The following is a 12,132-nucleotide window of genomic DNA, read 5'->3' on the forward strand; positions in this document are numbered from 1 at the left end:
TTTGTTATGAATATTGACACAATTTTGCAAAATCTACTGAAAGTGTGTTTGGATTAGCTAAAAGTCGAACCAATATGTTTTATTCCACTTTGAAGCACCACCGGCACCGGTGATGATTTTGGACGGCGAACAGTTTTTCTTTTTTTCTTTTTAAATCGAGAGTGTTTGGTAAAAAAAAAAACCACTTTTCTAATAATCAAATTGGTTTATAGCCATTTTTTAAAAACCACTTTAAAATTGATTATCCAAAAAGTGATAGATCAAAAATCATTTTAGAATCGGTTTATGATAATTTAACATTCGTAGAGTCACTTTTACCTGACAATACAGCTAAATAAACTTGTCAAAGAAAATATAACCAAACGCACCATTATTTTAATTCAAACCATTTTGTAGACAGTGTTTTAAGGAAAAATATATATCTTTAAAGTGCTTAAATTAGAAGTTCACAAGTTTGCAAGAATCTGCAAAACGGCTCTTCATTTTTTAAGTAATCCAAACGGGTCCAAAGAACCAAATAGAATTTGGTATTACAAAAGAAAACAGAAATCTCTTATCCAAAATACAGGCAGGCTACATTATCTGAGCATTCCATAATGGGAATTGTGAAGCAAAATGAGCTTCAGACCCTTTGCCCCCTCAGCCGTCCCTTTCAACGACCATGACGAGCATCGATCGTACCGTTCCCTCAAGACGACATCATCGGGGCAAGACCAGGTAAGGCCTCTGGGAGAACTGTCAGCCCACAAGAACCTCTCTGAAAATGGATTCACCAGACTCTCCCTGAATTCTTTGGCTGTTTCACAAATTAATCCCTATAGAACAAAAATGGCCATGATTGGGAGAAAGTTGTATGAAACGATCAATGATTTGAGTATAGTGCTTCCTCTAACATGAAGCTTTCCACAAAATTCTATATTGTATCTATGAGATCGATTATAGTCCTTTCTTCCAAGCTAAACATATATGTTTGTTGTCTCTAATATTGGGGTGTTTCAAAAATTTAGTCCCTTAACGTTTTAATACTTTTCGATTCTACCTTTTCCATGTGTAGATATTAAAGGTTGCCAATGGTAAGCTTCGACATGACATGACATGATACTCAACGAGTTGGCAGAAATTTAGAAGAGGTCACCTAAGGAAAATTTTTAATTCATCCAAATTTTTAAAAAGTTGGAAGTAATTCTGTCCTTTCCTATTCTCTTCTAGATGGCATTAATTTCTCCTAAACTGAAACTTTTTACTACAAGAATTAAATCGAATAAACATTCTAACATTACGGATTAAACATATATTATGGCCTTCATTCTAATATGCAACAAACAGAAAAACTGAAGTTAAGTTCTAGTGATAGTAGTACCTCAGCCATGGCTTTAATTTTCAAGGTCACGTCGTCGCTTAAAAGAACGAGCTGTCCATGATTCACTCCCCTCCTAAAGTGCAGTGCGCATTCAAGGATATGATCTTCTGCAGTTGGTGAAAGAACTTCCATGAAACTTCTCTGGGTGATGGATTGAATTGAGCTTGCTGTCCGCCACAACAAACTCTGACTCCCTTCGGTATATGGAGATCGAGGAGTAGCAGGAGACGTCGCAGGAGGCCTGCCACCTTCATCTGAACTCTGAACATGAATCCACCACCTTGTTTGCACCATACAATCTTCAATCCATTGAAGAATCGAAGCCGCCTCCGTCGTTTTTCGGAATAGGCTACCATGTCTCCTCAAGCAGTCTAGCTCCCTTATGACTGATTCCAATAAGAAATGACTAATTTAGAAAGATTTGATAAGTAAACATAGATCAAACAAGAAAACTACGACCTCTTTTTTTTTTTAATGAAAAACCTCGCTTTTTATTGAGAAAAATTAAAGAAACTTCTCAAGCTCGTTACCCATTCTTGGAACGATCAAATGTGTCCCCTGAAGACCTTGTAAAAGTTTTAGTGACTTCATTGATTCCTTGTTCAGAAGAGAATTGATGTCCACAACCATAGTCCATCGCTTCTTTCCTTCTGTGAATTTATTCTGCTAAGACACATTTATCATACTTATATATTCTTTATAGAATCATTTGAAAGCATGTGATGAATAGTTGAGAAACTGACCTTCATGGCCCCTGTGCAAACAGATATATTACTCTTTCTAGCAGAATTAACTACAGTAACCTCCGGTCTCTTTTTTCCGGCCAAGTTCGACTGCAAAGATTGAAACGGTGCCCGTTCTCCTCCCCCTCTCTTCATCACTTTTTTATCCTTTCCAAACCTCCTATTCTTAGAGATACTTTTTGCCAGTTTCTGTTCTTGGAGAAATCTGGGAGTTTGGTTCTCTTTGTCTGATTCTTCACTTAGTTCTTCTGGTTTGATTTTTTGTCTAGACTTGAAAATTGATGATTGGGACTTGGATGGCCTGGAGGAATTCTTCACACTGTCTTCTATGTTAGCCTTCTTTTTCAATGACTTCATCAAAAGTGTGTTTGGTGTGAAATTCTCCTTGTCTGGAGTAAAGATTTCTTCTTCCTCCTCACCCAAAATTGGGAGAAGGGTATTTACTACTGTTTCATCTTCTGCTATTTCATGATTAATTTCATCCGTTAAAGACGTCCCTACTCGATTTGCTCGATTCACGCCTGTTTCGATTCGAGGAAAACTATTTGGTTTACCTCTTCTTAACCAAATGCTATCCCCCATGGCTGATACATTATCAGATCTCGGTGTCTGAAATTCTTTCTCAACTGAAATCTCCAGGGAAACATCCTCATCCGGAAGAGATGAGTTAACAAATTCCATTGAAGAAGACACAGTACCGGGCTCTGAGAGTTCCTTCTGTTCATGGTCCTTCTCCTGTACGCTTTTGGTCGGTTTGAGTGTTTCGTATCCTGCAGTATCTTTTTCTTCAACACAACATCCAACATTCTGGTTCATTGGCAAGTTTGGTATTACCTCAGGTGTAGACTTCATAGAGGTCTCATTTATGTACTGTGATTGCCAATTCAGAAGAGACTCTTTTACCTGATATGTATGATAGAAATCTCCATTTCCTTCATCTACATTAACTTCCTCAACTTCTGTTTCGATTTTGTCTAGTGTTTCCGTTTCGTGAATCCTTTCTTCTGTGCTAACTGAAGAATGATTGTATTCCAGAGGATGCAGCTCATGCTCTACCATTAACTCTTCCTTTTCTGTGATAGTTTCTACAACATTTCCAACATCGTAAATGAGAGAATTTACTTCACATATTGAAAGATTTTGGGTTTCAACATCTGAAGACAAATTCTTCCCTGAAAGAAGCACGGATTGGGGTGATTCATTTTCGAGATCAAAGTTTTGACTTTCGTGTGAAATAGGCTTTGCATCATCCGCCACAGCCTCATCGGTTAGTTCATGTCCAAGTGGTATGGTCATGATGCTACTAATTTCCTTCTGTTCAAACATGTCATTGTCTTCAACATTAGAAGAATTCTCTTTGCAAAGAGGCACGGAATGGGTTTGTGGGCTCTGGTTTTCATTGTCAAATTGTCGATATCCGTTCGCTGGAGCAGGCTTCCTATCATCAACCACAGACAGATTTTTTGATTTATTTTCCAACGGTATGGTCCAGCTTCTATCAGTTTCCTCCTGATCAAACGTATTACTTGACGAACTCTTGCTTTCACTGCTAAAGAATGAAGACATGATAATGTTTTCAACATTGAAAGACAAATTCTCTGCTGAAAGAGGCAGAGAAACGGATTGAGGGCTCTCCTTTCCATGGTGCAGCAATTGTTGATTTCCACTCGAAGAAATTCTTGATTCATTTTCCAATGGCATGGTCCATATACTCGACGTACTCTTGTTTTCACTGCCAAAGAATGAGGACATGATAATGTTTTCAACATTGAAAGACAGATTCTCTGCTGAAAGAGGCGCAAACAAACTTTTCGATTCGTTTCCGAAAGGTTTGCTCAACAAACAAGTTTCCTCCTGTGGGCATTCATTTCTCAAGTGACTCTCGCTTTCACCACCATCAACCGGAGACACAACCATGCCCTCAAATTCACCCATTGGAGGTGCTGAAGTGACCTCTTTCATCATCTCTATGCTCCAATCCTCATCAGAATACAAAGGCTCAACAATATTACCAAAAAATAAATCCTTCACAGTTTCTTTCTTTTCATCCAACAATGAGTTCTCCTTCTGCAAAACGATCTATTTAATAAGAACAAGTAAAAGATACAAATCAGATTTAATCAAATGAACTCCATTTCTTATCAATGTTAACCTTTTTCCCCCACATAAAATCTCTATTTCTATACCTTCAAACAAAAGTTCCAAACCCAAGTTCAACCACTAATTAATAACAAACCACATATGTCAAGTTAAAAAAAATTAAATCTGACAGAAACATTTTCACAAACACCTTAAGGTCAGATATTACCTCACAATTCTCCACAGCTCTTTCCTCTGCAATTGCAACTTCCTCTTCTTTCTTCTCTATTTCGAAATCATAAACACGGCTCAAAGGAACCCAATGAAGTCTGTAAATTCGGCTTGAACCACCGACTCTCAGAGTATTCCCTTCCCTCATCTCCACTCTAGCCCCTGCTTCAATCTTCTTCCCTGAAACCCATGTTCCGTGCACTACACAAGACCCAGATTCCATTAGAGGCCAAAAATTGACGAAGTCAAAAAGAAACAAAAAAAGAAAAGGGCATTACTATTCTATTACCCGATGACAAATCCACCAAACAGAGCTTTAGCGAAGAGGGATTCGAATGGATTTGGAGATGGAATCTGCTAATGCTGGGGTGTGTCAGCATTATGTTGCAATCTGGGTGTCGTCCGAGGATTATTACCTCCTCCTCGTTCCCTGGATTTGGAAAATTGTTGAGTATGAAGATGTTCTTGAGAATTGCGCCGTTCTTTAGGACGGTGAAGACCGGGATTTTCTTATCGTTGAGGTCTGGTTTGCTTTCTTCTTCTTCCCTGTCCGCCATTTTTTCTTTGGAAGAGGACACAGTTCAGTTTTCTTCGATTTTCTTGAGAAATGAGAGGGAATGGGTTTCGAATTTTGTAGTCGCCCCGTGGGAGAGAGGACAGATTGGATGTTGCTTAGTCTGTTCGTATTTTGAATATTTGAAAAAATAACCGTTGAGAAAAATTATTGAACGGCTACGAATCATTATTTCTTGTTTATATCTTTCAGCCTTCAATTGTGATGGAAAAGGTCTGCCGTTACAATTTATTAAAACAACTTGTTTCAATAATTAATTGGTTGAGTTTTTTTTTTTTTTTAAGTAGAAAAGAAAATTTTAGTCTCTCTACTGCAAGCTTTGGTTTATTTTGAACCCCTAATTTTTAAAATATTCATTTCGGTTTCTCTATTTTTAATTTTAATTCATTTTTGTTTTTATACTTCAAAAATATTCGTTTTCGTTCATGTAACTTTAAAAAATTACCATTTTTGTCTCTATTTGCAAAATTTAACACAAATTCTACACATAATGGAAACGCTCGTTATAAAGTCACAATTACATTTTAAGAAATATATTGAGTATAGTGTCATCTTGAAATTGTAATAGAAAAAATGTGATTTAAAAATTAAGGGACCAAAATAGTCACTTTTTAAGAGTATAAAGATAAAAACGAACAATTTGAAAGTAGACTAAAATGAACCAAAGTGAAAAGTACAAGGATCAAAATGAACGTTATGGACGTATAGAGATCAAAATGAACTAAAGCTTAAGGTAGAAATGATAAAAATAGTATTTTAACCAAAGAAAAATGAGAAAAATAATTATTAGGCATCCTTATATCATTTTTCCCCCTAGAAATACAACTAATAAAGCAAATTAAAGCACATAAGAGAACTTAATACACGACAACTCAAGCATATTGGACTACTCGAGCCACAAACCACTTTAACCCAATCGTATAGATGGTTTTAACCGGAAAGGCTAAGAGTTAGAGGGATTACCTTTGCAGTCGTTACCTGGAGTAGACAGATAACTCACTATGCTCAAAGCTAGAAACACTCCATGAGTTTGGTTACCAACTAAACAAACATGCTTCGAGGGTAAAATACAAAAACCTAATACTAATTCAAAACTAAAGTGTCTAATACAAGAGAGGTGCAAGCCTATTTCTAGGCTAAGGCCTTGGCCTTTAAAAGAAATTTGTTAAATAAAAATAGAACATAAAAATAAAATAAAACAAATAAATGAAAAGATATTTCCCTTAAATTGCCAACTTCCTTAACAACTATGTCAATCCTTTCCTAAAATTGAAAATACTTGCTAAAACTAATTAAAACAAATTCCACAATTGTTTTAATTCGGAGTGGAGCTGAGGGAACAAAGGACTAAGAGTCCATCGCTTAAAACAAATTAGGAATAGGGAATTTCCTAAAATGTTGAAGAGTAGTCAGCAAGGCATTTGTTTTGGCTCCAAAGTGAGGTGGCGCCCATATGAGGGTGGCGGTGTGATGCGGGCGTGGGCAGGGGAGGTGTGCAGGGGCGCTGGCACAACAGGCAGGCATGCGGGTCGCATAGCATAGGCACGCGCGTGGAGTAGGTGGGCGTGCGCTGGAATGCTGGAGGCAAGCGGGGGCGTGCGGATGGGCGAGGCTGAGGCTAGGCGGCAAGGTAGACACGCGCAAAGTTTGTGCGACGTATGGCGTGTGGTAGGATCATTCAGATGGGGCGCGCACGGCTGGGCGAAGGCGTGCACAGGCAAGGCATTGACACCTGGTGGGCAAACTTTGCAAAGGCATGCGGCTGGCGCGCAGGTGAGGTAGGTTGCGTGCAGGGGGCGTGTATGGCAATGGGCGATGGCGCACGGCAAGAGAACACTAGGCATGGGTGCTGCCTTATGAGGTTAGCCGCAGGGTTGGGCATGCGCGGCATAGGGCTGGCTTGAGGCGCACGTGGGCATGTACGACGGCTATCGGTTGGAGATGCTGCTATGCGTGCATAGACACGGATGCGCACGGAGGACGTTGTCGTGCATGCGTAGGTTGTCTCTATACGAGGTTAGCACGTTGATGTTGGTCTTGTGCATGCGGTTGGGTTCTCCACTTAGCGTGATTAGATTCCAAGGACTTCGTGCCAAATATGATCGCATCAGAATTTCTCTCGCATTAAAGGAACCAAAGAAAGGGAATATAGCAGTCGTCATTTCGTGTGTCGTTTTATTTGCAGATCTCTTATATTAAGAGAAGGAACATTTATGTAGCTGGAATGAGAGGTCAAGTATTTCTCTTACTAACATTCTCACCTTAAACTCATCTCTTTTCCTCCACTAATTAGGTTGAAAATTCTTGCAGGATGTGTCTCAACTTTAAAAAAAAATTGAAGCTCAATCCTAAACCCAATGTGTTGTAGGGTTCTATTGTGCACGGCTGACCTATTCGAGCAATTCCAAGATGGTCGGCCTAATGAGACCAGAAACTTAGGGAAAAAGTGGGAGCGTTAGGGCTTCCTCGTTGAAGGCAGAGGAAGGATTGGTAAAGCGCACGGATTGGAAGTCGCTTAAGGTAGCCCGGTGCGAGCAGGGGAATACCCAAATGGGATAGGTAGCTACCCCATTTGACCATTATAAATACACCACCACTCAACGAGCCTAGGTATGAAAATCTATCTAAAGCTGATCTATCTTAGCTCGGATTATTAACTGATTTGGGTGTTAGGGTGGCCTACCTGTTTTGCCTTGAGGGAACGCTCCAAGCAGCACCTACCGACCTTCCAAGTCGTTCTTCGTGCCTTAGTACATTTTTGCATCAACACAGTGCAATGGAGATGCTATCGCAGATCGCCATAACCCAAGAACTTTGGTTTGAATATAGGACCTCATATTTTTATACAATGTTAAATCATTACTCAACCTAAAAGTCTAAGCTGATATGTCACAACAAATTTAATCATTTATCAGTATTATTTTAATACTTCCACTCAATTGTGGGTTGAAAATTTGCAGAAGGTCTAATGAGTGGTTATCAATATTATTTGAGGAGGAAAAGACTGTTACAAATATTCCAACCTAAGACATTCTATTTTGATATCACATATTAAATCATCATTAAATCAAAAAATTGAAACTAATAAGTTATAATAAATTGAATCATTTATCCATACTTTAATATTTAGTTCAAAAATCCTACCCGTCAGTGCCTAGGTCAATGGATTGGTAGAATAAATAGAGATCATGGGATGCTTCTACAAAGAAGATAGAAAGCAAAATTCAAACCTTCCATTGAACAATATTGCTCCTACATTAATAACTTCTTTTTAGTACCACAAATGTACAAATGTAGGGGGAGATTGAACTTCATATCTCTACGAAAGAAACAAGATGCTTTAACCGAAAGTTCATATTTGCTGCTACCATAATAACTATTTGGAATTTTATTTCTCCACTACCAAAAATCTAATTATGTTCAATGATTGATGTGTTTCTTAGGCTTTGCATTTGAGAAGACTACTAGTTTAAACTCTCCAAATAATTAAAAAAGAAAATGGAAATGAAAAAAAAATCACTTTTTGCCCCTAAATTTGACGAGATGTACTCATTTTCACCTTAAACTTTCAATTTAATCGAATTAGACTCTAAACTTATATAAGTTTTGCATTTTTTTACCATATGTTTAGTTTCCATTGAATTACCCACTAATTTTAATGAAGAGTAATGTAAAAATTCCCCAAAATTCACTAATTTCATTGAAAATAACATTTTACATAAAATTAAGTTTGATGCGGGCATAAAATTGACAATTAAAGAACTTTGTCACAACTCACAAATTTCAACAAGAAAACCTCTCTTAAATTTCAACACTTATTCAAGTGAAAGTAAAGATTGTAACCATTTTTTTAGTTTAAGGTAAAGATTACAATCTTGGTTAGAGGATCGAACTCATAACCTCTTAGTTGAAAATTACAACAATTATGTAAGTTGTGGTGGTGCTTCAGGATTCCAATGTATTGGCACCGACTCCCTTCTTACTAACAGCACTGCTACGTGTTGGCACTCAATTAGTTGTGTTGGCATGTCGCAAGCTGTCTTCCGAGATTTTTGGGTTGTTTGGTTCAGGAGAAAAATGGTATGTTAGTTTGGAATAACCGGGATATGCAACTGAGGGAAATACTGGTCACTGTTTCGATGTCATGTCATTGTAGTGGCATGGGAACCACTGAATGGGGGTGAGTTTCAGACCTAGAATATGTCCTTAGACCTTGTTGCTCTGGCATACAAGTAAACACGAACATGAATAGGAGCAGATGCAATTTAATGAAATTGAAAGTATAGGATAAAAGTTAACATACATTTTCAAATTCAAGGGTAAAAGTTTTTCCCAAAAAACATAGTGAACAAAAACTAGGCTTAAATATCATTTTGTTCCTTAGCTTGCTTGTTCGATTTGGTCCCTAAACTTTCAAAATGTTTAATTTATTCCTCAACTTTAAAAAGGTAATCATTTTGGTTTTTATTTTTATTTTATTTTAACCAATTAATAATATTGCTTCAATTATGTGTATGTTAATATGAACATGTTCGAACAACATTTAGTTCAAACCGAGTACTGAGTAGGTAAATTTTAGGTAGAAAAAATAATCTGACAACCAAAGTGGGTTATCTTTTTTTTTCTTTTAATGTTTGGGGATTAAAATAGACATTACGAAAGTTTAAGGACCAAAATAGTTATTTTTTAAAGGGGCAACTTGAGATATGGCAAAAAAAGTTAGGAAAATAAGCAAAATAGCAACAAGGTTTGGGTTTTTCAAATATATCATTTTTTTGGCAAAAAAACGGAGGCCTACGTTATAAATTACAAATATACCCTGCAGGCCCGAACCAACAATAAATTACTTCTGATTGACTTCTGATATACTAATGATGGACAGATATACTCCTGATATATATGTAATATATGTTTGATATACATATGGTATGAAATTGATTTACTTCTGATATAACTATGATATCTACTACTATAGGTGACATAGAATTGATTGACTTTTGATATACTGTTGATTTACTTATGATATAACTATGATTGACAGATATACTCCTGATATATATGTGATATATGTTTCATATATATTTGATATGAAATTGATTTACTTCTGATATAACTATGATATATACTACTATAGGTGGTATAGAACTGATTGACTTTTAATATACTATTGATTTACTTATGATATAACTATGATTGACAGATATACTTCTCATATATATGTGATATATATTTGATATACATATGATATGAAATTGATTTACTTTTGATATAACTATGATATCTACTACTATAGGTGATATAGAACTGATTGACTTCTTATATACTATTGATTTACTTCTAATATAACTATGATTAACATATATACTCTTGATATATATGTGATATATATTTGATATACATATGATATGAAATTGATTTACTTCTTATATAACTATGATATCTACCAATTATTTCGAACATATTACCTCTAATATATGTTTTATGAGATACTAATATATGAAATAATTTTTTTTTCAGATAAAAGCAATGGTACAAACACGAAAAATGAAATAAAAAAAACATCGTCGAAAATGTTGATGTCGTTCGTCTCAAAAGACAACATAAACCAACGCCAAAAGTGTTGTCTTTGGAAAAACGGAAAGCTTCAAAGATATTATCTCCAAAAACACGACAATCACCAAGAACCTGATGTCTCAAGCTTTTACCTAAAGATTATACAAGAATGAAACTTACGCTTTTCTAGACTGTTGGAACTTATGCTTCTGGAACTTATGCTTCTTCTTTTATAGAATTTTAAGAATGACATTATTAGTCTACTTTTGGTTTATGCTACTGGTTCGTTTTGATGTTTAAACCTTTAAGTTTTTTGTTGAAGGACTTTGCTGCTGATTTGATGTTGATGTTGATACCCAAGAATGATATTTAAACCTTTTAAGAATGACATTGTTGCTGCTTCCATTTTGATCTTTAAAACTTTAAATAAAACTTAATTGTACTATTGATATAGGTACAATGTATAATTGATATAATATATTATTGATATACAGAAAAACCCTAAGTTTCTATTTACCTCTAATTTCTAATTGATTTCTCATGCACAGTAATTTCGAAAATCACCATTGACGTTCACATTCACGTTCCTTTCAAGTTTTCTTTCTCATTTTCAGTAAGTATCAAATTTTTTTCTCATTTTCCATGCATACCAATACCTACTAATTTCTAATTGATCAAAAAAATACAAGACAATGGGTTAAAGCAGGTAAAATAGTGATAGTATACTCCTGATATATATGTGATATATGTTTGAATATAATAACGAAACGATAACTGAAAAGGGTAATTTGGAAATACTGAAAATTTTAAAATCAGGATTTTCAAAAAAATGCTATATCAAAAAGGCGTTCTATTTTGTTAAATATAGAAAACTTATATCTACCCATTACAAATCCCCTTTTTTTTAAGTTTAAAAACTAAAATAGATATTTTAAAGGCTGAAGAACAAAAATAAAACCAAACCTAAGTTTAGACACCAAAATAAATTTTAACTAAATAAACTACTAATTTGATAGGTGTTTTGACCAGTTGAGCTGTGCTATTATGTTTTACTAATTAAAACTTATTTACCAAAATGTTAAAATATGGGTTGAATTTTGAAAGGTAAAAGTGGTTTTAAAAAATCAGTCTTTTTGTTTAGTTAAATTACAAACTTGATTTAAATGGTGAAGATTGTTTAAAATAACATCGTCTACAAAAAATTGGGTTAAATTATAACTAAATGATGACATATCATACAAATAGATAAGAAAGTAAACAATTGGACAAATTAATATCATAGTTTACAAAAATAACTTACAAAAATAACTTATAAATCATTTTATTTTATGAAACTATCAACTTCTTTCAATCACTTCTTTCAATCACGTCTAATAGGCATGTCACATTAGCATTTCATTAGTTGAAGAGTAAAGTTCAACGACTAAATAGATACAACCGTCAAAATCAAAGTTGAAGAACAAGATTTATAATTCATTTCATTCTTCAAAAATGGGGACTTGGAAGTCTATGATTGAAGAGTGGCTGAGGTTTTCTTTACAGTGAAGAAAAGTGAATTAGGAAATGAAAGATAAACAAAATACAGAGAGGAA

At 35.3% G+C, this 12,132-nt stretch overlaps 1 protein-coding gene across 2 annotated transcripts; it reads right to left on the bottom strand.

Moving 5' to 3' along the window:
• Positions 1–461: 461 nt before the first annotated feature.
• On the bottom strand, positions 462–5,109 carry LOC111007231 (forkhead-associated (FHA) domain-containing protein). Of its 2 annotated transcripts, none has more exons than XM_022279524.2 (6): positions 4,703–5,109; positions 4,412–4,614; positions 2,104–4,170; positions 1,891–2,023; positions 1,361–1,746; positions 462–815 (listed from the first exon to the last, which is right to left on the bottom strand). In XM_022279524.2, exons 1-6 carry the CDS (start codon positions 4,968–4,970, stop codon positions 579–581), a joined length of 3,294 nt encoding a protein of 1,097 aa, XP_022135216.1. In that variant the 5' UTR covers positions 4,971–5,109; the 3' UTR covers positions 462–578. The 2 variants fall into 2 exon arrangements, with proteins under 2 accessions (XP_022135216.1, XP_022135215.1); XM_022279523.2 differs by having other exon boundaries at positions 2,104–4,182.
• Positions 5,110–12,132: the final 7,023 nt, after the last annotated feature.

Source organism: Momordica charantia (genome assembly GCF_013281855.1).
Source record: "Momordica charantia cultivar OHB3-1 chromosome 11 unlocalized genomic scaffold, Mcharantia_2.0 BLBB01000011.1, whole genome shotgun sequence".
In the NCBI taxonomy this organism is placed as follows: Eukaryota; Viridiplantae; Streptophyta; class Magnoliopsida; order Cucurbitales; family Cucurbitaceae; genus Momordica; species Momordica charantia.

Coding starts and splice junctions, on each gene's coding strand:
- LOC111007231 (XM_022279523.2), bottom strand. CDS start 4,970: ATGGCGGACAGGGAAGAAGAAGAAAGCAAACCAGACCTCAACGATAAG. Junction 4,183..4,411: donor GAGCTGTGGAGAATTGTGAG/GTAATATCTGAC, acceptor CTTATTAAATAG/ATCGTTTTGCAGAAGGAGAA. Junction 816..1,360: donor AAATTAAAGCCATGGCTGAG/GTACTACTATCA, acceptor TTTGTTCTATAG/GGATTAATTTGTGAAACAGC.